The sequence below is a fragment of the Micromys minutus genome (genome assembly GCF_963924665.1).
Source record: "Micromys minutus genome assembly, chromosome: 15".
Taxonomy (NCBI): domain Eukaryota; kingdom Metazoa; phylum Chordata; class Mammalia; order Rodentia; family Muridae; genus Micromys; species Micromys minutus.
The window spans coordinates 5,343,645-5,368,551 of NC_137984.1; the positions used below are offsets into that span (position 1 = coordinate 5,343,645).

General features: G+C 44.5%; 1 protein-coding gene across 2 annotated transcripts; it reads left to right on the forward strand.

Annotated features, from left to right (window-relative positions):
* TBPL1 (TATA-box binding protein like 1) lies at positions 1–23,622 on the forward strand. 2 transcript variants are annotated; one of them, XM_080929370.1, is made up of 6 exons: positions 1–205; positions 17,417–17,489; positions 19,994–20,076; positions 20,195–20,258; positions 21,441–21,639; positions 23,088–23,622. In XM_080929370.1, the coding sequence occupies exons 1-6, from the start codon at positions 84–86 to the stop codon at positions 23,165–23,167; spliced, it is 621 nt and encodes a 206-aa protein (XP_080785496.1). In that variant the 5' UTR covers positions 1–83; the 3' UTR covers positions 23,168–23,622. The 2 variants fall into 2 exon arrangements, with proteins under 2 accessions (XP_080785496.1, XP_080785495.1); XM_080929369.1 differs by having other exon boundaries at positions 77–205; positions 17,311–17,489; positions 23,088–23,596.
* Positions 23,623–24,907: the final 1,285 nt, after the last annotated feature.

Sequence of the window (24,907 nt, forward strand, 5' to 3'; positions counted from 1 at the left end):
CCGCCCTGTACCCGGAACAACAAAGCGAGCTACTGAGCTCGAGCCTTGGGGGGCTCCTAGCAACGGGCCGGGGCGGGAGTTCCATGGAGACTGGGGAGCGAACCCGTTTCATCTTCATCCTTGTCCTCCAGCTTCTTCTCCGCGTCCGACGCAACCAGCAGCAGCGCTGCCGCCGCGTCCTTTACGACCGCCCCGTCTTCCCACGGTAACCCCGTCGGCGGTCCGGGGAGGGGGACGAGGGGCCTCGAGCGGCCGCGGGGCGTCTGCACGCCAGCCGGGCTGTGGGGAGCTGTGCGGGGCGGGGTCCTGAGCCTGGGAGCGCCGCGGGCCACCGGCTAGTAGGGAGGACGGGCCGAGCGGTTCGGGCATCCCAATAGGGATAACGGGGTGGGGGTGGGGCGCGCCTGCCTCGCCGAGGAAGACGGGCAGGGATGGACCGGGTCCTGGAGCCCGCCCGCGGGGGAAAAAGGGACCATGCCACTAAGCGAGGGGTCCGTGGCTTCTCGGAAAACTTGGAGCAGCTGCGCGAAGGCTTCCCCCCAAAATAGCGGCGCCGTCGCCTCTCGCTCCTGGCACTTGTCGGGAGCCCCGCTCTATAATAATAGTAGTAGCTGAATTAAGCCTCGGGAAGAAGGATCTGGAACGCGGGAAGGTAGAAATGAATTGTGAATAGGGGTGAGATTTGGGGGCGGGGAGGCGGTAATCGCTCTATAATCGCCTGGACTGGTCCTAGAAGTATATATAAAATGGGAAATGACCGAAATAGAAAACACTCCCTTTCCCGAGCTGTGTGTATCTGCAGGCTCTGCCAGTGTGCACATTGCTCCGAGTGTCAGGCTGCAGCCAGTCCACATCTGTGAGCTTTACTGCATCTGTCACCTGCAGAGCGAGACTGGCAGTGACTAGTGTGAACTTGGCGTGCTTCTGGTTAAGAAGAATGGCTTTAGAATTGAGACTTGTGTGTGAAGCTCAGATTCTCTGAGGTAATTGAAAAGGGGAAATGTAAGGAGGGCATTCAGACTCTGGCCAGAATTCGCCAGTCTCTTTCCAAGTTTGAGAAGACAGCAAGCCGTCCATTCAAATCAAGAATGACTTTTAGCACTGTCTGGTTGAAAGAATTATTTAGGGTTTGGATACGCCCAGTTAAATATTCATCAGTTTGTGCTCTTTGGCCGTGCATCATAGACAACTTGTTTTATACTTTGCTAAACCCTAATATGTTGGATGTGGTGGCACATGCTTGGGATCCCAGCATCTGGGAGGCTGAGTCAGGAGAATGTGAGTCCAAGGCCTGCTTAGGGTAACATAATAGTAAGTTACAGGTCTTCCCGCGCTAGATACCTGTCTCAGAAAACAAAACCAAACTGAATTTCCCATCAGTAAGTGACGTTTCTCTGATGTTTGGAAAGGTTACGTTCTACAGTAGTATTTTTATGGTCAGTAGGAGCAAGGCTCTTCAGACAAACTTGAAGATTAATGGTGGAGACAGGATTGATAATCATCTAGGCAATAGGCCGACCACGGGTTTGGTTGCTAAGCCTGGCTTCCCCTCAGCAAAAGGATATCGCTGTTACTGCCAGTCTTCTTGTATATAATGTGCTCCCAAAATGAGTGCCAGGAGCAGTAATGGTCTGGGCCTGTGTGCTTTCTTGAAGAGTAGCCAGACAGGGTACACTTTTTTAAAGTCCTGTGTTTGATTTTAAGCCTCTCACTGGGACTCTGGGGTCCAGTGCTGTTAGCTAAAGTACTTTCAGGTTGACAGGGAGATCAGCAGCTTCCCGTTAAAAGGACTGGAGAGTTAACCGTTGGAAATCAAATTAGGCTGTAAAACTCTGGAGATGGAAAAGTCAGTGTTTTAGAAGCCAGGGTGAGACTTCGTTTCTTATTTTTATATGGTTACTCTGTGGAGGCTACTTGATTATCCACTGTGGGTTGTAGTGCAGGGCTCTAAGGAACTCCCTGCACGTCTTCAGTGTTGCCTATAGACTATAACCTAGACTGTTTGCTGAGACCTCTGCCTTTGGTCCCTGAGTGCTGGTCAGTTCCAGTGTCTTAACTTTTATTAATCCAATTTTGGCTTTCCATGGTATCAGCCTCAGCATTCCTTGTTCTTCTAAATTGTATCCTGATCAGAAGTGCTGTTTTATACTTTTGTGGCTTTTTTTTTTCTACTTCATAGGGAGTTTTCAGCACATGCCCTGGGCTTATGTATGTTTTTCATTAATGGTACTTGGTTGCATTTTTATATGAACCCTTTTTTGGGAAGAATTGGAATGGACATGTCAGATGTTCTATATTTCAGAATAGCTGCTAAGCTTCAAATTCATTCTGACTCCAAAGATTGCATTGAAATAAAGCTAGTGAATATTTGCGCTCTTGATGAATAGTGTGTTTAGAAGCCCATGTGGTACTATTGTTCTGGAGACAAGTCACCTTTTTTGATGATAAAAAGATATTATAGACCCTATTGTGTCATAAATGGAACATAGGCTTGTAATTCTTTTTCTACAGCTGTTTTCAACACCTATCTTGCCATTTTGCATCTGAATATGTGGCTGAAATTATATTTTGCAATTTTGAAGGAAGTGCAGAAGTGGTTTCCACACATTTTCTTCAGGTGGAAAATAGTCTGATGAAAAATGTTGTGGGAATATCTGTGAGAAGAGTTTGCAGAATTTGCTATAAACAACAGATCGTGGGACACAACTGAATATTTTGTAATGTCATTTCTCCTCAGAAATGTGACATTATTTAAAAGGTAGCAAATTCTATATAATGTAGTTGAGTAGACATGAGAACGTTTTAAACACTAAGTGACCGACCCTAGGTGATTGATTTCTTTCTGTTGCATCATCAGCCATGTGATGAAATTATTACTATGAAAAATAAAAGTTTAAATTGATTTTGGAAGAATTTAGAGTAGAAAATTTCACCATGTTTCCAAATTAAAGCTTTTAGTGTCGAGATTTTTAGTTGACATTTGAACTATATTTGAACTTTTCCTGAAATTTCTGTCCATTTTACTCCACACCTTTTTTGACCGGCACCACTTGGAGTGTGCTTTTTCTGTGTGTGCAGTGGGCAGAGAAGTGACGGACTTGCGTAACAACATGATGGATGTGAATTTGAGCGACAGATACTGTACTACATACGTACTGGTACTGTAATTGTTGGTTAGTAGATATCCTCATGCCTGAAGCAAGAAGCCTCTAGGGGGCAGTACTGAGTCATCACCATGCTGTGTGTTTATATCCTCCATGTGTATTTGGAAGACTGACTTGTGTACTGACACAGATAATGATGATTTTACTGATTCGGGGCCTTTTCTAGTGGCTGGAGGAGAGCCTGTCTCGTGTGCTGGGGTCTGAGCCCTGAGAAGAGCCCCTGACACCTAATTCTTCTGTGTCACATCTGTTCAGTACTTGGTGTGTGGTGGTGCAGCTTTGGCTCCCGCAGGTCAGAGGCATGATTGGGGAAAGAAGGGCTGACTGCTCCCACTTGAGCAGGAGACACAGGGATTGTGTGCATCTTAGGAGTGCCACTGTGGAAGAGTGCTACAGGTTGAGGCAGGCCTGGGGTCTTTCAGGACACCCAGACAAATGTGTTTTTTGTATTATGCATTCTGTCTTTTCTTTAAAAGGGATGAGGAATACGTGTTGATTTTATAGTTGTGAAACAGCAAGATTCTAGAAGTATGTCATCAGTGGTGCATAGTGGGACCACGAAGGAGATTTTTGTTCACCTGGTCTTACCTGTGACTAAACGCACAGAGTTACAGAAGATAACGCAAGAAAACATGCTACCGGGAACCTTACTAAATGTCTCATTGTTATGTCAAAGTGTCTTCTTGGGCAGTTTAGATCTCTCTTCCCATGGGGGTCACAGAAACTTTAAAATATCACCCCCTTCCGTAAGTACAAAAGTTTGGGTATAGCTTATTTTAACCATATAGAATTGACTCATTAGAAAGTGCTAAGGCCTAGGGAGATAGCTCACTGGGACAAGTAGTTGGTGTGCAATGTGAGGTCCTGAATCCACATGAAGTCAGTGGAGGTAGTGTGTCTGTAATCCTTGTGATCCTGTGGCTAGAAGGGTTGCAGAGACTGAATAGTCCCCCAAAGCCTGTGAGCTAGCTAACCTGTCAGAAGCAGCAATGAGTCAAAAGAGAGCCTGTCTTACATGAGGTAGACGGAGAGAGTGGGGACCTGTGTTTGAGGTTGTCCCCTGATCACTGTGCTGTAGCCTATGCACATCCATACTCAAGTGCACACAGGGGCACAAACCCATATGTGCACACACAAGATTAGAGGCAGAAAGGGAGAGAGGAGATGGTGTGCTACAGAGAGCATTTTATCATGAATTGTTGGTACTGATGGTGCCTAGCAAGACAGACAGCTTTGTGTATACATTGACCTGGCTTACTAAGTGAAACATTAGTTAAATAGTTTCAAAAGTGCCAACCTTCCTTCTACCAGCAGGATTGGTTATATTTTCTTAGTGTTAGAGTGGATATATTAAAGATATGGATGATGCCTACTTAGCAGCCACCTGTGTTGAGCATCAGGGTTCTGCTTTTGTTAGTGATGTGACATCACTGTCTGCAATATGGAGTTAATATCTGAACTCAAAGGGTCGAGTGAGGCCGAGCGAGCAGGAGCAGGTGCTGTGAGCACTGGTCCTCCGCAGCGTTCATCAGATCACTCCTTTCTCTTGTTCCCAGACGCTCTGCTACATTATGGACATTCCCTTTGATCCCAGGCTATTGAACTCCTCTGTGCTATTAGATTTTAGTTTAGGGGAGTACTTTTGAACATTTCTATTGTCACAGGAGCATCTAGTTATCACTTACGGCAGATGGGCTAAGTAAAGCCAGACATCTATGTTTCTTAGAAAAGGCAAGTCAACAAAGCCTGGTCTGGCTCCTGGTTCCAGCTATTGAAAGGCTGTTTCCCTGTGGGCCTGACTACCTCGCTGTGCAGTACTTGTGAATGAAAGAAACAGGCCCCATTGACTCATTTGGCAGAACTGGCTGTCTTGAGAAGGCATTGTTACTTGTATACCTTAACTGATGATAAATTTGTTAGTGCCACTACAGCCGTAAAATAAACAGTAGTTCTCTTAGAGTTACAGAAGGAGCTGGAGCTGAAGCTGTTGCTCTGTGCAGTGATTACAAAGGGCTTTAGAATCTAAAACAGTTTTTTAAATTGTGGTAAGGCTCAAACCAAATATTGAAACTATCTAACCTGGGAAATAATTTGATAATTAAAGTTGACTGTCAAGATAGCTAACTTAAAGTTAAGTCATCATGTCTTACAGTTTAATTGAACACTTGAAACTACTAAATTAATAAATAATAATAATAATAATAATAATAATAATAATAATAATAATAATAATAATATTTGCTGAGCCTGGTGGAGCATGCCTGTAATCTCAGTACCCAGAAAGCTGAGACAGGAGGATCACTGAATTCTAGTCCATCCAGAACAAGACCCTGTATTAAAAAGAAAGTTTTTTTCTTAAAGTGAATTTCAAACTATTGTCTTCTATTTTGTCTAATATCTAAGTCCTGTTTTCTTGTTGAAATAATAATTTTATAAAATATATACTATCCCATCATTCAAAGTATATTAGCTGAGGATTTAAGTCCGTAGAAGTTACTGCCTGCAATATGTCAGGCCTAAGTTTGATGCCCAGGTCTCCACCCCAACCTCCCCCACCACACACATACCAAAAAGCAAGGTGTGCTCCTCATATGTAGAGGTTAAGTTCCATAGTTTCTACTTCCAAGTGTGTGTTGCATTTTACAATGAGATTAGCAAGTATGCTTGTATTCAGAGATAAGACTTTTACTAATTAAAGAAAGTGAAGCCTGGCAGATCCTCCTGATTTAGTGGAGCAAGTCAGACTCCGTCTTGTATTGATTAAGTTTTGCTAACCCTTTTTTCATAGCCACATTGATCCTAGATCTTAAGACCACAAAACCAAAGAGATGGAGATGTGAAGAGAAATGATTGTGGCTTTTTTGCCCTCCAAACCAAATGTATGTTTCTAGCTTCTTTAACTTCAGATAGCTCAGTGTTAGAATAGTTTTAAGAAAGCAGGTTCTGAGCCTTGTGTGGCGTGAGGCTCACAGCTTCAGTCAGTGTGGTGGAGGTAGAGGCATGTGGATTCCTTGAGTTAGAGGCCAGCCTCATCTACATAGTGAGTTCCAGGCTTGTACATATTGAGACTCCATTGAAAGGAGAAGGAGGGTTGGGGGTGCACAGGACGGAGGGAGGTGTGTCAGCGCTGCTTCTTACAGTAAAGCTGGCCTGCTTGGAGAGGGTTTCCCCGGCGGCTTCCCACCTCACTACTCGAGGGCAGATATGAAGATGGGAATGGTTAGTCTGAGTCACAGATAACGCACAGTGAACCTGAAGCTTTGTAGGAAGCTCGCCCCATTCCTTTTCGGACACTTTCTGGAGCCACAGGGCTGTTGTCACTCGCTTGCTTATGACTGCCGTGTGTCTTGTGTATCTCCTCGCCGTTTCGCCGTTAGCTTCAGACAGCCTGGTGAGGTGGTCCTGAGCAGACTCTAGTGACCTGGCCACATCCCAGGATCTTCACTTAGGGAGGTCATGGAAGCACAGCCCTGTTGAAAGTGCTCACGGTTCATAGATGGTGAGCAGACACGGCATGCTACTCTGAAACACACTCTCTCTGCTCTGCTCTTACGGTGCAACAGGGACAAAGATCTCACATGACATTTCAGATTACAGACTCCTAGATGAGCCCGGCGTGCTAGCTCATGCCTGTCATAGCGTTGGGAGATGGGGGCAGGAGGATTAGGGTATAAGGTCCTTACACTAGCTTCTGCTAGTGTACTAGCACTATGCATTACCTGCATCGTGAGTTGGAGGCCATGTTGAGCTACATGAGAACATGTGTTCAAACAACAAAAAGTCTATGATAATTCTCTGATCCTCTCAGCACATATTGCTAGCGTGAGCTACAATATGGCAGCTTAAAGCTTGGCAGTAATGTGAAAACTCACTACAGTGCAGACCTGCCGCCCAAAGAAGCTGTGGGCGCTGGAGGACCACAGAGATGATGGTGGCCTTATTATAAAGAAAATGCAAATCTCCTGTAACCTTGTGTTTCTGCTTCACCTTCATTTAGGTGCACACACACTTATCATGTTGCCATTGCCTGTGGAACGCACAGTGGGAATCACGCCGTACACATTTGTAGGACTCGGTGGAGGCTGTACCACACAGCCCGAGTGTGTCTCAGAACACACCTCTGAGAAACAGCAAGTGACTACTTGTGTTTGTGTTAAAAAGTGCATCTCTAGTCCAACATGATGGCTCAAGCCTTTAATCCCAGCACTCAGGAGCCAGAGGCAGTGGGATCTCTGTGACAAGGCCAGCCTGGTCTACAAAGTGAGTTCCAGGGCAGCCAGGACAGTTACACAGAGAATCCCTGTCCCTGCCCAGCCCTCCCTCTGGCCCCCTACAAGTGCATCTCTATTTCAGCCTCTTTGCTTTTCTCTTGTTAAAATTAGAAGGCTTCAGATGTCTGTCTTGCAGTGAGGTGGGATCTTGCTGGGTGTCCCTGACTGGCCTTGACCTGGTGATCCTCTGGCTCACAGGACACATGTCTAGCTTTGAAACGATACTTTTAGTTTGTCTTGTGTTCTTGCTGTTTTGCGTTGGTTTGGTTTGTTGTTGTTGTCAGGTTTTTTTTTTGTTGTGGGGTTTGTTTTTTGTCCCCTTTGTAAATAGAGGACTAAGGGCATTATCTGGAATGAATAGTATCCTGGCAGACTGGACAGTCTGACTGTTCTGTGATGACACTTACTATCCAACAGCTTTAAGAATTGTACAAGTTAGGTTCCTTGGGTGACATAAAGAATGGAGTAATTTTGGGGAAAAGAAAACTGATGAATAAGTGCTACCTATAAATAAATCTAAGTCTTTATTTCTGTTACTTATTGCCACCTTGAACAGAATCTGTCCTGCAATTCCTTGATTTACTCCAAAAATAGTCATTTAACTCAGCAACCCAGTTGCTGATCCGAGAGCTAAAGACATTTGAGTTGAGCTTTTTCTCAGGAGAGCTTAGTGTTAGCTCTCCAGTAGGCAGTAGAGCACTGACAGTTTCCTTGTTTGCTCAGTACTGTGCTGGGGTGTCCTCTGTGGACTCAACTCTCATGTCTAAAGGTAGTTCTCTGCATCATCCTCCTGAGCATCTCTTGTGCCTTTGTTTATTTCCTGGGTCACAATTTCTCATGATTTCATTGCTGGCTTATTTGCCATCTGTTTTTACTGCTAGACTAACTGCTAAGAGGTCCCTTCCTTGCCGTCCCACAGGGCTTGGTTGACTCCAGTTACACAGTAAATGTGCAGTTAGAGTAAGAGTTTATTAGCTGAAGGAGTGGGGACAGGAGAAAGGGATCTGCCCTGTGGAGAAGTGTGCTGTAAAGCAGATGTGTAAGGGTGGTTTTAAGTAAACTCAGCTAGAAAAGGAAAAGTGGGACTGGGAACCCGAGCAGATTAGATCCTGTTTTGTTTGTCTGAGAGATCCAAGAGGTTGGTGTCGGTCTGTCTGTCTGTCTGTCTGTCTGTTTGAAGTAGGGATGTAGAACAGTTAGATAATTCTGTAGTTGTTTGATAAAGGACTAGATGTTGGAGACAGCAAACAGAAAAGCTGTAGTAGGAGAGCTCTTCCCAGAATGAAGTGCGAGAACCCTTAAAAGTAGTTCTTGCTTTGGGCACACAAAATAAAGCTACATTTGAAGTTAGCTGAGTATAAGAGAAAAAAGATCAAGGAAGGTTCTGAAGCTTTGTGGAGAGGGTTGGTATGGGATTCAGCCAGGGTCTCACTTGAGCCCAGGCTAACTTGGAGCTCTCTGTGTAGCTCAAGCTAGCCTTAAAGCAGTCCTCACCGTCAGCCTCCAGAGTGTTGGGCTAGCATACTGAGTGAACATGTCTAAGACTGAGAGAGCTTTGGTTGCCATGAGTGGCTGGCGACTCCATTCACTTGACAGTAGTGGGAGCACACACTCCTGTTTCTGTGGAATTGGGCAGTTTTGCCTGAGTGAATTGTTTTAACCTAGTCGATAGTTGGAAATGTGAAACTAAGTCTCTGATAGGTCAAGATTGACATAGGCAGCCTTAAAGTTCATAGATAGCAGCTGAAGCCCAGAAAGTTCTAGGAGGACTAAGATTTATGACATATTTAAAATAAGAAAACAGTCTTCAAGCACACAGGGACGTCTGTCTTTCCACAGTTTTGGGGAATCCTTAACTGCTGGAACTATTCCTTTAATTCCTTGGGGGCTGCATTAGAAGGATGTCTGATCTAAAGAGGAGACAAGCTTCAACTCCAAGCAGCCCTCCAGCTCAGCCTTCTGTTTACTGGAATTAGGCGTGCTCCGCCCACCCTGCTCTGTGTTTGAAAAGGTAGTCTGTAAGGAGTGAGAATGGAGACCCATGGAAGGCGACCCACCCAAGAGAAGCAGCACTTTAAAATGCAATGAGTATGTAAAGCTCAATTTTCAATTTGAATGTCTAAACTTGTAGTATATATAGCTTTCTGGCTTCTGTGGGGACCCAAGTAAAGTGGAGCAAAGTAATCAATTGGTAATGTGCAGTCAGTACCTGCTCAGCCTCTGCTGGCCCTGCTCTCCGGCCCCCGCACAGCTGCTCCTCAGCCAACCACCTCAGTCTCAGTATGGACAGTCAGGAGCCACCATGTGATGTGATTTAAAATAGTCTTATTTAAGGCTGCAGTTATTATTAAATTTGTGGCTAAATCTATGTTTCCACCATACTAATTTTATTGATCAGGTCCGTCAGATTGTATGCTTTATTTTACTTGCTCTTAAACTTGAAGACACATGAAGTATTCTTGTGCTCCAAAGCTTGAAGACCATAATGAATCACCAGAGACCTTTTCCATTGCTGAACATTTCTCTGTTAATGGAAGAGGAAGACGCTAACAATAGTAACAGAAGAGCTAAATCTGAATGCTTACCGTGCACAAGTGCCGTGTCAGGCATGTCTCATGGAATTTCAGTTCATGGCCTGGCACTCTGATAGGTCCTCGCTGTGTTTTATACATGGAGACCTGAGGCACCTGGTCAGTAGCTTCTGCCCCATCATTGGGCTCATTAGTGATTGCTTTACTGAGTAGTTTGCTGAGCTCTTCGATGCCTGTCTATTCTGTATCTCCTCTTGAATGGAATTCAAAATGTTCCAAACAAGTTGTTACCCACTTCCCCTCTCCTGAGCAATCAAAGGCCTTTCTTTAGTGTCAGAAAGTGAGAGCCTTAGCCAGAGACCTAACATCCCTCCATTTCCACATTTCTCTTCCCTGTAGCTATTACTCTGTCTCTTGAGCTTTTCCTTGTCACCCAGTGTAACGCTGGTCCACTCTTCCCAGTCTCATCACCCAGCCCTCCTATTGCAGAGTGGTAATGGTTTATATCCTGTGTCCTTACCCACCCAGTCTTCTAGCTTAGCACCTCCCCTGGGACAAATGGGAGAATCCTTACCATGGCACAGTTTGATCGTTCTCCCTCAGCAGTTTTCTCCCTTCATTTCTCCCGTCCCCATGCTGGCCTGTCCTTCATGTCTCAGTATGTCACTGTGTGAACTTACATCATACGTCAGAATTAAGAGCACTTGCTGTTTCCTTCTACTGAGTCACTGCTGAAGTGCGGTATCCTAGCATGGCGCTCGGGCTTAGGTTTCCAGTGTCTTGTTACAGAGTTGGTAGAACAAACGTGGTACTAGCTATGGAACAAGAGGCACTAGCCATATACTTGAAGTATAGTGAAGTCATTTTCAGCAGAAGGAATAGATTAGCCGGACATACATTTATATATAAGAGCCTTATGAATCAGGAAAACGAACCATTAACACAAAACAGTTACATTCAAAGAAGTATAACTGGTTAGCAGTATTTAAAGAATTTGCCCTCATTAATATTCGGGAAAATCAACTAATTGTCTTCTTTTGTATCTCAAGTTCTCAAAAGATGTCATCATTATCATTGCTTTCTTTTGTTAAGTATGGGGGTTTGCCTGTATGTATGTATGTGTATCACACATATTGCCCAGAGCTCACGGAGGTCAGAAGAGGGGACAGTAGTGACCCACCGTGTGGGTGTGGAAATTGAACGGATCCTCTGGAGCAGTAGCCAGTTAGTTCTTAACCAGAGCCATTTCTCTAGCTCTTGCGGATGGGTTTACAAAACCCTTTGATAACTTTATAAGATAACAACTTGTATATGATCACCATCATGTTTAATATGCTGAGATAAATACATGAATTCAACAGCCTAAGAAAACATAACAGTGACTGAGTGTCTCATATGTAACCAGAACTGACATGCTTTCTTAAAAATCAAATATTGCAGTGTGTGGTGGCACATGCTTTTAATCCTAGCACTTGGGAGGCAAAGGCTGGTGGGTCTCTGAGTCTGAGGCCAGCCTGCCCTGCAGAGTGAGTTCCAGGACTATATAGTGAGGCTTTGTCTCAAAAGGGGGTGAAATACATATATGTTCGTCCATATGCAGAGAGTTGGGGCTAACAGTGTCTTATTTCCTTTTCTGTTGCTGTGACAAAAATACCCTAATGGCAACTTCAGGACAACACGATTGATTTGGGGTCACAGTTCAGGATTACAGTCATCTGTCATGGTAGAGAAGACAGCTGCAGGAGCTTATGGCAGGCGGTCACATGACAGCCATGGTCAGAGATGAGAGAACGTTGAGTGTCTGTACTCAGCTTCCCTCTCCTGTGCCTGAAGGTGGCTCTTCCTACCTTGGTTAACCTAATCAGGGAGCCCCTCAAAAGCATGCCTGGGGGCTCCCTGATTGTCTTTTAGGGGGCTCTAAATCCTATCCAGCTGACAATTGGTTAACCATCGAGTTTACTTAAAATATTAAGGTACATATCTAAAATAAATTTTGCTTATGCATAATGAGGAGCTGGTAGCTCTTTTAGGTTTGAGCCCCCAAATTTAAATTTATATTTAGTAAGATGTCAGTGGCTCCTGGTCTACTGTGGTTTAATTTATAAAGGTATAGAACTTTATTCTGTAGAAAACATACTCAAAGTTAGAATGTCTTTCTCTGGCTAGCAATAGTTCTGATAAAATCCACTCTCCGGGTCCTGGGCAGTAGCAGCAAGCCACAGTGCCCAGTCAGCTACAGAACCTGAGAGGGATCTCCTAGGCACGGTCTCATTCAGGAAGTGAACAGCATTTACATTTCTCCTACTGCCTGTTAGGCACCACTGCCTAAAGCTGTAACTGAAGTATTCGACAAACTTATTTTTATGTGGCTTTGTGTGCTCAGTAGACAGTTGCCAAGTACAGAGAATTATCCTTAGTAAGAAATAATCTCTGTAGCTCCCTGTAGAATTTTTATTACATTTAATTTGTTTTCATTTATATTTATCTGTGTGAGTTCACATGGCTATATTAAGTGTGTGAAGATCAAACAAAAGACAAGTTGTTACTTTTCATCCATCATGTGAGTCCCACTCAATGGAACTCAGGATGCCAGGCTTGGTGGCAACAAGAGCCCTTACCCACTGAGCTGTCTCTCTGGCCTTCTCTGTAGAATAAGTTTAAAAGCAGTTTATGATAGACATTTTGATGCAAGTTATTTACATGAATGCCACCTGTGTTCTAGTCTTCAGGCTGGGGTGGGGGTGGGGGGGTGGGTGGGAGGGTGGAGGTGGAGGGGGTGGTGGGTGTGGAGAGTGGTGAGGAAGGCCTTACTTTGTGTAGCCTGAGGTGGCTACATTGAGCCTGCAATGACCTCTTGTCCCAGCCTTCCAGTTGCTGTGTTTACAGGTAGAAGGGGTTTTATTTAGAATGAGTAGTGTAGCTAATGGGGAGAGATGTATATAGGGAACATCAGTTTGTAATGAGGATGTTTACTTCAGCTTTATTCAGTGCTTTATGTAATACGGTGACATATCTTTTCCTTTGGCTGTTTTGTGATGGGATGGCACCTGCTAACGGTTTCCAGCTCACCAAGGCAGATGCACTGTGGCCCCACAGTAGTGTGCCTCCTTCATCCTTCCGCTGCCCTTGAGCAGAGGGTGAAGGGAGCGCAGGAAGCTTAGCCTTGAGAAGGCACATCTAGGCTGACAAGAGCACTAGAGTTAAGATGGGACTTAGTCTAATTCCCAAATGTGCACACATCACATGCCTTCCTCTTCCCATTAGACTCGGCATATTTGTGTCGTCAGATTTCAGACATTGAGAGACACTGAACACCAACAAATCTGTTAACTGGGTTCTGATAGGGAAGGATTCTGTGTTTTAAAGTTCAAGTTGATCATAGATACATGACAATACCGGAATACTCTGCAGATCTCTAAAAATTAGTGTAGTTGTCTAGGTAACCACTCTGTGCTGTCTCCCCTAAAAAAAATTTCACAGTAGTTCCCTAACATTGATGATGCCCTTAACTGTCTTTTATACTGGATTGTTCAACAGGAGACCTTGTTCATGGATACTTTTTGTTAATTTTCATTTTTAAAACGGGATTTGTGTTTTTTAGAATTAAATATTTTATTGGTGTATCATAATAGATTGGCCAAGGCATCGCACTTTTTCAGAGGCACGTCTTAAACAGGTTAGGCCCTCAGTCTTCCCCAGCGCCATTTACCTGTGCTGCAGTCACTGTGGAGACATGAGCATGGCTGAGTTCCAGGAAAAGTTTTAGTCCCCAGGTTCTGGCCCCTTGAGGGTTTTGACCTGTCTAACCTGTTAGGGTCTGGGTCTTCCATCTGTTGCTGTAAGACACTTGAGTTTTCTATCGGCTTACTCAGTAGTGTTCAGTTACCATAGTTAACTTAAAGCTATCTACAGCCTTGGTACCTCCTGCTTGCTTTGTTCTTGATGACAATATTTGATTTCATTAATAATCAAATTATTAATTTGATTATTCCGGTGGCCACACATGTGATACCACCAGTTTACAGGAGCTGAAGACTTGGAGAAAGCTAGGTGGCTGATCACAAAGTTAATATAAGCTCCACAGCAAAGCTCCCGTGTAGTTTATGCTCCTTCTGAGATGAGAAAGAACATTCTTCTAAAAGGCAAAGTAGGATTCTTGTTCTCAGGAGTGTTGGCTCTTCGGTAGCATGGTGGAGTCAGGATGCAGGATGGCCACGCTGTAGAGTACAGTGTCAGTGTGGACTGTGTTGGTTTGTTTGACGTTTACAAAAGAGATCTCTTGGGACTTCGTGAGTGGGACTGTATGTGTTGTAAATTGGTTTGTTACCAGCCTTGCCCTAAGTTGGCCAGTTCTCAAATGCTAACTTTGTGCTCTAGCCTTTAAAGCCCCTCCCAACATCTGCAGCTGTAACACAATCTCTTAGAGTAGTAAGACTTTTCGGCTGTGTAGAAGCAGATATATTTAATTTTGACTTTTTTTAAGCCCTCCGTTGGATGGTAAGGTTATTTGTGCTTTGTTATTTTTTTTTTTTACCAGCATTTATTATTGAGGCCTCTTGTAGAAAATGTGATGTGGTTGCTTCTGATGAAGTTTGTCATCAGAGCCAGGAGGGGGCAGTGTTGTGCAGGAGATCCAAGGTTACAGTTGCTGAGGCAATCAATGGCTTTGCAGTGAATACCACGCACTGGGCTGGAAAACCTGAGACCTAAAGATAGGTGCTGTGTGTACACAGTCTCTGGGCAAGAGGGAGGTTCTTTCTGCTTCCATGTATACTTTATAGTGTGCTGGGAACGCAGCCAGTTCAGGAAGAGAAGACAGCTGTCATTCTAAACATTTTATCTGGAGATATTTGACAAATGAAACTCAGACAGTTAAGCCATTTTGGTATATAAGTCCTGGACAGAGAGTATGCAAGCTGTTGGTAGTTATTGAAATAACTTTACCTTTAAACATGAAACCTAATGGATGTCTGTTGATTAAGAATTCAGATTCAGAGCTGGGGTGGAGCTCCGTTGGTAAATAACGAGCTGATGCTCATCCTCAGGTGCAGCCTAAGCTACATAAAAGCCTGGCTCAAAACAACGAAGTCCACACTCTGCCGAAAATGCTAATTCTCTGAGCCAATTCTCTGTGTGTGTGTGTGTGTGTGTGTGTGTGTATCTCATATATATGTGCCAGAATGAACTCATATTAGGCCTCCATCCTAGTTAAGCATATGTGCCCACAGAGGCCAGAGGCGATTGATCCCGTGAAGCTGGATGCTGGTAAGCTTCCTAATGTGGATACTGAGAACTGGACTCCTGCTTGTGGAAGAGCAGCGAGTACTCTTAACCTTTGAACAATCTCTGAATAACTTTATACACTAACAAAATGAAGCTCTGCCTAAGCTTTTGTGTTGTATACTAGTCATAAAAGTGTATCGTGGAGCTGACGAGATGGCTCAGTGATTAAGTATATTTTACTGCTCTTGGAGAGGACCTGAGTTCATATTTAAGCACCCCTATGGTATCTTACAACCATCCATAATTCTAGGTCCAAGAGATCTGATGCCTATTTTGACCTTTGAGAGAGCGCACACACACCCAAAGTATACTTGATAGTATGCATTATGCTTTTAAAACTAGTACCTTTTAGATGGGGATAGTGAGTCTCTGTTAATACCAATTTTTCTGTATAATCTTGTTTATTCTTTGCTTAGCTGGGTATTACCAAGTGACAGCAATTCCATGAGCGTGTACATATTTTAGGTTCTGCTAACCCACTCCCGCAGTATCTTACAGACTGTTTGTGTTTGGGGTTGTAAGAAAGCACGGCCGTGTTTATGCCGTACCTAGGACCAGCTGTTTGCCACGGTCACTGCTATTCACTTATGTTAGCACTTCCTCAGCCTAACTAGTTTATGAAATTAGCAGTGTTGACCAACTCATCCAAGGAGCACTCAGAATTTTACACGTCACTAGAGCTGACAGGCAGGGAAAACTACATCCAGGTAGTGAAATGCTGCAAAGCAGGTTAGGACTAGGACGGCCTTTGATGAGAGACAGAGAGGGAGGGAGGGAGGGAGGGAGTTCCAGTTTAAGTCGTTTCACTGTAAAAGATTAGAAAGTGAATTGAACAAATCTTAAAGAGATGAAATAAGCATAGGCCAAAACAAACAAACAAAAAAAGCAAAGGCAGGATCAGCTTAACCGGCACAGGAAGGAAGACCTCTCAGCAAGGTGTGAGCACACAGAGCTGTGGCTGCGGCTTGAACCAGTGACCCCAGGAAAAACTGTAGCTCTGTAAACTGTAAAGTAGAAGGTAGGGCCGGGGGTGGGGGGGCGGCCCAGCCTTTATTCCCGGTACTCAGGAGGCAGAGGCAGGTGGCTCTCTTGAGTTCAAGACCAGCCTGGTCTACATACCAAGTTCAGGACAGCCAGGACTACACAGAGAAACCCTGTCTCAAAAAAAGTAGAAGTTAAGGAGACAATGTCCGCTGTCCTAAAACACTAACAATACTGAATTCGTTTTCCAAAAATCTCAAGCAAACAACACATTCAAATATTTTGAAAATAAGCTCTTTTATATATTGTTTTCCATAGAATTTTATAACTATACACTACCCTAAGCTTTCTGAAACTGGCATAATCTTAGTACTTAGGTCAGATGGGACAACATACAAAAAAAGGGATGATATAATTATAACCATTAAAATTCTACTTAGAAATGTGGATATATTAACCGTATGTGAAGGAGTGAAGGAGCTCAGTGTACACATGGGACAGAAAACTTAAGATATGCAGATTAAAGGCCAAAAATAGAAGAAGACATACAGTAAAGTTAGGGCATGGCTGACACATAGAACTGAATACGAAATGGTTGTATACAGGTTTAGACATTTTTATTTTCTAATTTTCTAAAACAGGGCCATACTATGTAGCCCAGGCTAGCCCTAAACCTGGGTCAGCCCTTCTGCCTCAGCCTCCTAAGTGCAGGGATTAACCGCACGGCCATGGTGCTGGCACAGATTTAACCCTGATATAAAGTGCTAGGGGTTTGTTTTGTGCCTACAGGGAAGGACTCAGAGACCACAAAGCCCAGTCTTTGAGTGTGGTACACTTGGCTTCTTACTGTACCTATAGCAGCCCTGAAACACGGGGTGATTCTTACGTAAAAGCTACTGGCTTTTAAGGATTGAAGGTTATTTAAAGGTAATTTTGTTGCTTCAGCTGTGATATTTTGTGATAGGAGACATGATTTGATTCTCATAATACTTGAAGACTTTTTTATATTTTAATTTTAAGATTATTTGTGAAAAATGTCAGAACATAAAAGCTCAGTGACTGTTTTGTTTTCTTTCCCAGGATGTGATCCTCGTGGTGGGGAACCAAGTTTCTTAACTACCCCAATGGATGCAGACAGTGATGTTGCACTGGACATTTTAATTACAAATGTAGTCTGTGTTTTTAGAACAAGATGCCATTTGAACCTAAGGAAGATTGCTTTGGAGGGAGCAAATGTAATTTATAAGCGTGATGTTGGGGTAAGTATCAGTTTCAGTGTGTGCACTGTAGCTGGATCTGGCCAGGCTTTTAGTCCTGAATGGATTGTGCAGAGAAGGTCTGAGTCCCTTGCTGTGCTGAGGTTATGGAGGCAGAACAGAGTCCTGTAGAGGTGGCCCCTCCCGTGGAGATTGCAAGTACTAGCGATAACTCTGAGTCTTGGTGGCTGTATACCCTAGTACAAGCCCTAATTTAATTTTGTTTTATGTAAATTTTCCTGTTTCTTTTTAATTATATTTTAATTATAAATGGCTAAAAAATGTGATTTGTGTTTTAACCTAAATGTAAGATTTAATGTTTTGTTAAACCTATTTAACCTATTTAAGAGCGTTAGTGTTATTAATAAGTAACAAAGTCTTAGTGATTTGAGGCTAGCTGTATAAGTAGAGTGGGTGTGCATCTGGCATACTTGTTAACAAGTACAGCCAGGAAACACTGGGAACGTGTGCAAATGAAAGCACACCGGGGTTCCAGGTCGCCCCGGTCAGCATGGCTCACAGAGAAAAGGGAGCCATGATGTTAGCATCTTAGTTACTTTTCTATCACTGAGAAACCATAACCAAGGCAACTAACCCTAGAAGAAGGAGTTTGTAGTTTGAGGTGGTCCTGGTGGGAAGCATGGCCGCAGGCACGGGGCTGGGGCAGCAGCCGGGAGCTCACAGCACAGAGACGGACACTGGGAAAGGCATGGGCTCCTGAAACCTCAAACCCCAGTGACACACCTCCTCCAAGGCCACATCTCCTATTCCTTCCCAAACAGTGCCACCAGCTGAGGACAGTATTCAAACACAGGAGCCTATGGAGACCATGATCATTCAAAGCAGCTGGCAGGGGTGTGGCCTTCACGCTGCTGACTGAATTATAAACTCCGCCTCTGAAGGCAGGTGTTACAGAATCAGGCTAGATGTCCTCCAGGAGATGAGAGCGCAAAGAAAATGTGGCGCATGTACAATGAGTATGGCATTTCTTGGAGCATGGATGCAGTGAAGGGCATCCTGTTAAGTGGAGTAAGCCAGACTCCGCACTGCAAGTGTCACATCCTTTCTCAAACGGAGATTAGGAGGACTGAAGAGAAAGGAGACGGACGTGGGAGCAGGGAGGAAGGAGAGCGCAAGACTGACGAGTGCTAAGGATCCATGATACGCCATAAGACCCAGCACTGGACAGGGTCTAGACACCAAGGACGTGACCCTGTGGGTAAACCACTTGTTGCACAAATGCGGTGCGTTAGGATACCAGAGCCATGCACAAACCAGGAGCAGAGGTGCATGGAGTTCTCCTGTGGGAGACAGTCAGAGATGCAATCCCTGGGGGTCCATGGCCCAGCCAGTGTGTCACAGGAGAGATCGTCTCAGTATAGATCAGGGTGATATACACCATTGTGGGTTGCTGTTGAGGCGATACGTGATTGGAGAGTGGAGAGGTAGGCAGGGAAAGGGCTAGGAAAACGGAAGAGGAGGGAGGAGGAGGGATTCCGGGAGGAGCGGAGATGGAGGTAGACGTGTGTGTTACTAGCTTGATGAGGTTGTTATTATTTCTAAGGGATTCTATGGGTCTTTTTATCTCATATCGAAGGGCAGTTTGTATCTTTGTCCATTGGTTGTAAGTTTAGTGTGTAGAGGGTTTGTGGATTGAGATTTTAACATATAAACCTGTTTGGTAAGTTACCGGGCTGTGGAGTCATGTTTGTGCCCGGCGGTGGTGGAGGAACGGAACACGCCCAGGTGGTCTGTGATATCCACCAGGGACAGAGGCAGCTGGGGCGGTAGAGGGAACCTCTCCTGAGTTCTTAGAGGTGGCCTGGAGCACCGAGTGGTGTGGGGACCACATGTGTGTGCTCGTCTCCACACTAGAGGGGCGTCCGTGGAGTGAGACTGTGGGGGCGGATAAAATCTTTTCATACTTACTGCCACACACCATGACATATACACCTGTACACTGTACACACATGCATATGAGTACGCATGTACATGTCATTAACACACAAAGAGGCTCCATTTAAGTTCTAAAACCTGTGTACCCTAGGTAAATTATCTGCAGTTTTTAGAATTAGAAACTAAGAATGAGTTAAATTCAACAGAAACAAAATCCCATTGGCTGTAGTCCCCACAGGAACTATAGGATCATGTTGTTAGCCAGCTTGGGCTACCTAAAAAGACCCCCTCCCCCATCAGAAAAGCAAAACAATAAGAACTTAAGCTGGCAGTCTTGAGGTGGGCGAGTGATAACTAAATGTCAGATGATCTCAGTTCATGGTTCCTCATCTGAAATCTTACAGCTTATTTTAGTTTGAATGTCATCTCGCTCCCTGGCAGATTTTCAGTCGTCCTCAGACGGAAGTGTGTTGTAGTTTGTAAAGGAAAGACCTCTGCAGGAGAGACACAGACAGGCCTTTCTTAGGTCTGTTTGCACCTCAACTGCTGAGTCAGGACAGAGCTGCTGCCAAGACTAATGGTTATGAGATAATTGTCTGTTTTTTTTCCAGAAAGTATTGATGAAGCTTAGAAAACCTAGAATTACAGCTACAATTTGGTCCTCAGGAAAAATCATTTGCACTGGAGCAACAAGGTGAGCGCTTCCTGGGCGGAGCTCTGTGTCCTCGCTCCCCGACTTAGACTTAGAGCCCTTGGTCGCAGTGTGGACCATTCTCTGTGCCGCTAACCGTCTGTTTTTACTTCAACCACAGTGAAGAAGAAGCTAAGTTCGGTGCCAGGCGTCTAGCCCGTAGTCTGCAGAAACTAGGGTTTCAGGTAATATTTTCTAAAAATATGCATACTGTACATGTTCAAGGATTTAATTTTATAAATTAAAAAGTTCAATAGACTAAACAAAAAATAAGAATTCTTCTCTGCTGAGCTTTTTCTAGATTCTTTATATATCCTCTTCAGTGTAAACATTTGGTAACAAAGTGTGGCTCTGGAGATTTGGAAAGAGTGTGGTTTTTCCGCTAAATCGTTTCCCTTAGAGACTTGTTTCCCTACACACTAATGCTCTGTGAACTCGAGCTTTTGTGCCTTCCTCCATCACACACATGCATTCATCAGAAGATGTCTTTTGATGGTCTCAAGTTACCGGGTCAGGGTGGTTAGAGAGCAACAGAGCCCTGTTGACTAGGGCAGCGTCCTCTCCTGTGCGGAGCCGCCCACCACTGACTTGTCAGTTTTGACTTTGTCACAGTCAAATGTCAGTCAGTTGCCAATTACAGTGGCTTTGGTAAGTCACACTCAGTCGGGTGACTTGAGTAGGACTATAGGTAGAAATGAGTGCACGGCCGGTGAGGGCGGGCGCCAGAGCGCAGGATGACGTGGCCTAGAGGAGCCGTGCTGTGGTGCCGAGGCATTTTAACTCTGCTGCTCTGTGCAGGCACGGGGTTGGACAGTGGCTCACCTACAGCTGTGGCTTACGGAGAGTGTTTGCCTGGGAGTGTGTATAGAATATAGCATGGTGGGGGAGACTTACCTGGAATGTGTAAGGCTCTGAGTGTGACCCCATTGCCACAGACAGACACAACACAGACACAGTGGGCATGGAGGTAGAGAATGAAAAGGAAATGTTAATGTTAGGAAATATCAAAGCTGCTTTTCCTTGCGTATGCTTACCAGTGTTAAGAGAAATCTACTAGTTATCAGCAGCTTTGACTAAATCACCACAAGGACCACAGAAGTGCCTTTAAAATGAATAAGAGTGCAGCATTCACTCTGTGTATTCTTCAAGTGACAGCTTTTCCATTCTGACTCTGGAATTCCTTTTCTAGCTCTTTTCTTAACTTTAAATAACCCATTTTCAATATTAAGATTAATGACATAAAATTTAAAAGACAACAAATGCAGTTTTGTGATATGTCACAGAGAATTTGTAGTCAGTACAGACTGCTATAGCGAGCACTTTGACATGCTTCAGAGTAACTTATGGAGCCCCGCTTCCCTCCACAGGTAATTTTTACAGATTTTAAGGTTGTGAATGTTTTGGCAGTCTGTAACATGCCCTTTGAAGTCCGTTTGCCGGAATTCACGAAGAACAATAGGCCTCATGCCAGCTATGAACCTGAACTTCATCCTGCTGTGTGCTATCGGATAAAGTCTCTAAGAGCCACATTACAGATATTTTCAACAGGAAGCATCACAGTGACAGGTAATCTCCCACGCGGGTCTGCAGTGGGTCTACATTGAACCCCTCACCCCTGATCTATGGTGCGGTGGTCTCGAGTCTGTCCTCATGAGGCTCATCTTCAAGCTCCCATGCTGGGTCTACCTCACGTAATCTCAGCGTACTTAGTACACGGCTGTACTTTGCAGACTTGTTCAGGGAAGCATTCACTTGCACATTGGTTGTTTTTTTGTTTGGTTGGTTGTTTGTTTTGGTTTGGTTTTGTGTGTGTAGTGATAATAAACTATACTTGGACATGCTTTAGAAGGCAAGCCGTGAAGACAGTAATGAGCTAAGATAGACCCATTGAATTATTTTTAATTCTCAAGTGAATGAAGAGTCAACAAATCAGCTGCAGTTTAATTCATGCTGTGTGTTTTCTCTGCCTGAGTCTTAACACTGAGGCAGGGCAGTTGCTCTCTTACTTCACCTGCTTCTAAGTGTCTGAGCCTAGTTCTCTGTCGGGCCCCAGTGTGTAGTTAAGTCTCTGCTAAATGCTAAAGAAGTACGAATGTGCACATGTATCGTGGGTGTGGTGGCTCATGCCTTTAATCCCAGCACTCGAGCAGGCCGACCTCTAGGGCCAGCCTGGTCTCCACTGAGAGACTCTGACCTAACTCAGTAAATAGACTTCGGGGGCTGGAGGGATGTGGGTAAGTAAGACTCCATAACAAACGTAAGAAAATTGACCTAGATAATTACTATACTTTGTGTTTGACAGGTTTTTAAGTATAACTATTGAATTGATAGAGGACTGGCCAAACTCCTTACCAAACTGAAGACAGTTGGCCTGACCAGTCACTGTGCCATGTGTGCAGTTCCAGTGATGAGTGCAGGCAGCAGACATCTCGGCTTTCACGACTGTGCAGGGGTGATTATGTCATCAGCGACAGTTTTGTTCACAAATTTAAGAAACCCTTCTTTTCATGTTTCTTTCGAGCATGTATTTGTGGGCTGATTGCTACACGGCATGGCTTCATCACCTGATGCCGAATTCTGCTGCATTCGATAAGCTCTGCAGTCAGTGCTTGCCGAGATGCTGGCGTAGGCTGGGCACTTTCAGACCCTGCAGTGAAAGGGCCAGAGCTTGGGTAGCGGCCTTATATCTCTTGACTGGGTTCTCCATGGCTTGTGATCCTCAGGAGGACGAAGGCTAATGTGAGGACAGTGACCCATCGATGGTGACTGAAAAGTCTGTTCTTCCCCCCTGTGCTGATTGCTGTCTGAACCCTTCTGTGGCAGAGCCAGTGCCAGAAACTAAAGCACAGAACTGTGTTTTCAAACAAGCAGTGCTTGGGTTCTTGCTCTGGCTGTGTGAGTGTGTGTAAGTGTGCATTAGTATCGTGGACAGAGGCCTGAACGTCTAAACCAGGGAGTGTGTCTAACTGGGAGGACGGGGCCTCCCCAACCCTTCCTTGTTCTCCTTATTACAGGACCCAATGTAAAGGCTGTGGCCACAGCCGTGGAGCAGATCTACCCATTCGTGTTTGAAAGCAGGAAGGAGATTTTATAACTGAAACTTGGTTGGTTAGAGTCTCTAACCAAGCACCGTTTGAAACCTGCTGCACATTGGACTCAAAACACAAGGAAAACTGGACCAACAGTGACTGAGGACAGACTCGTACTCACGGCTACAGTGTAAGCTCCAGTCCCTTTGCATTCGACGTCAACCCTTGCTGTAATATAAGGAAGTTTACAAGACATGGCATTGCTGCTCACAGAAGGACGCTCTATTTATTTCCGCAGCGATGCCCTGTCCCGCAGGCAGAGCTGCCGCAGTGTCACTGCCTTCCAGTTGTTTGGCTGATGTCGTTGTCCCAGGCAGAGCCGATGTGTTCGACTTGTGAATAGTCTTTTACATTTTTGTATGCGAATATGGGCACCAAAGAACCTGTACACGTTATCTTTTTAAATTGAATGTGCACAAATAAAAGTTTGGAAAAGATCTCTCTTCATACCCATGCTGTAACTTTATTCAACATTTCCTCTTTTCACCAACTGTACTCATAATTTTTTAAGAGCTATGCAGGTTTAGACTCGGGCTACAGTGTGTGGGCTTCTTTCTGCAGCGAGTTTGTATTAATGTGTGTGCTCTGTGTATATAGTATCTTTTCATGCTCTGTTCAAATACCAGTTAGAATTCTTTCCTTGCCGATTGGGAGTAAAAACCATGTATATAAGCTCTAGATAACTAGGGTAGAACTCCACAGAGAAATGATGGTGTTTGTGTTACTAAGTTAATATGATAGGAAATGGTAGGTGCGTTTTAAAAGCTAAGGAACTGAAGAGAGGCCTTTTCCTGTCCTGGCGTACATGCAGCAACCGCGTTGCCGTTGTTACTCTGGAAGCCTGGCTGTCGGCAGAGGGAGCGATTGAGGTTCTTATTACCCTTCGGTTGGTGCTCAAGGTTGTACCGAAAGTCTTGTCAGAAATGATTGGCTTGTGTTTTACTAAGACATGGCCACAAGCTATGGCTGTGCCACTATGGTTCCAGCTCCACCTGACCCAGGGAGCCGCTGGCAGGCTCATCTCCGTCCTTTCCAGTCTTGAGCGATTGGAGGACTGAGAGAGGCCACCGGAAACTCCTGTTCTCTGAGGCAGGGCCCCCAGCCATGCATGGGCTCTGGGTGAAAAGACTGAGTCTGATGGGAGCTTCGAGTAGCCAAGAGTGGCTTTACCTACAGATAAGCCAGATGGAGTCCAAACTTAAGATTCTCTGTACAAACTATTCCCCACAAAGCTCTGACTTACTACGGTATTTTTTTTAAACATTTGCAAAGGCTTGCAGCATCTGCACCATATTATAAACCTTAAAAGGCTGAATCGTGCATAGGAGTGGATGTTCAGTTTTGTCTTTAAGCTTTCTCATACCCTGCCTCTCTGCTCCTTCAGAACATGGGAGCAAAGGGAAGCTGTTACACTTGCTTTTCTCATAGTTAATTGTGACTTTTTTAAGCCTTCAATTTTTTTAAAACTTGTTTTTGTATTTGGGTGTTTTTTTTTTCTGTTTTGTTTTGTTTTTGGCTTTTAAGATTATCAAAAATTCAGAGGTAGAGGTAGACTGCTTCAAAACCACGAGGGTTCACCACTTGTTTGACAGTGAATTCCTGTTTTGCAGCGTTCGGAAACGTGTGAGGTACAAACTGGGGTAGGTGCAGATCCAAGTGCTGTAGCATTTTTCAGTGTTGAGTGACCTGAAAGCCAGGTGAGGAGGGGGGGGAGCACGGTGCGTCGGGGGGAGCACGGTGCGTCG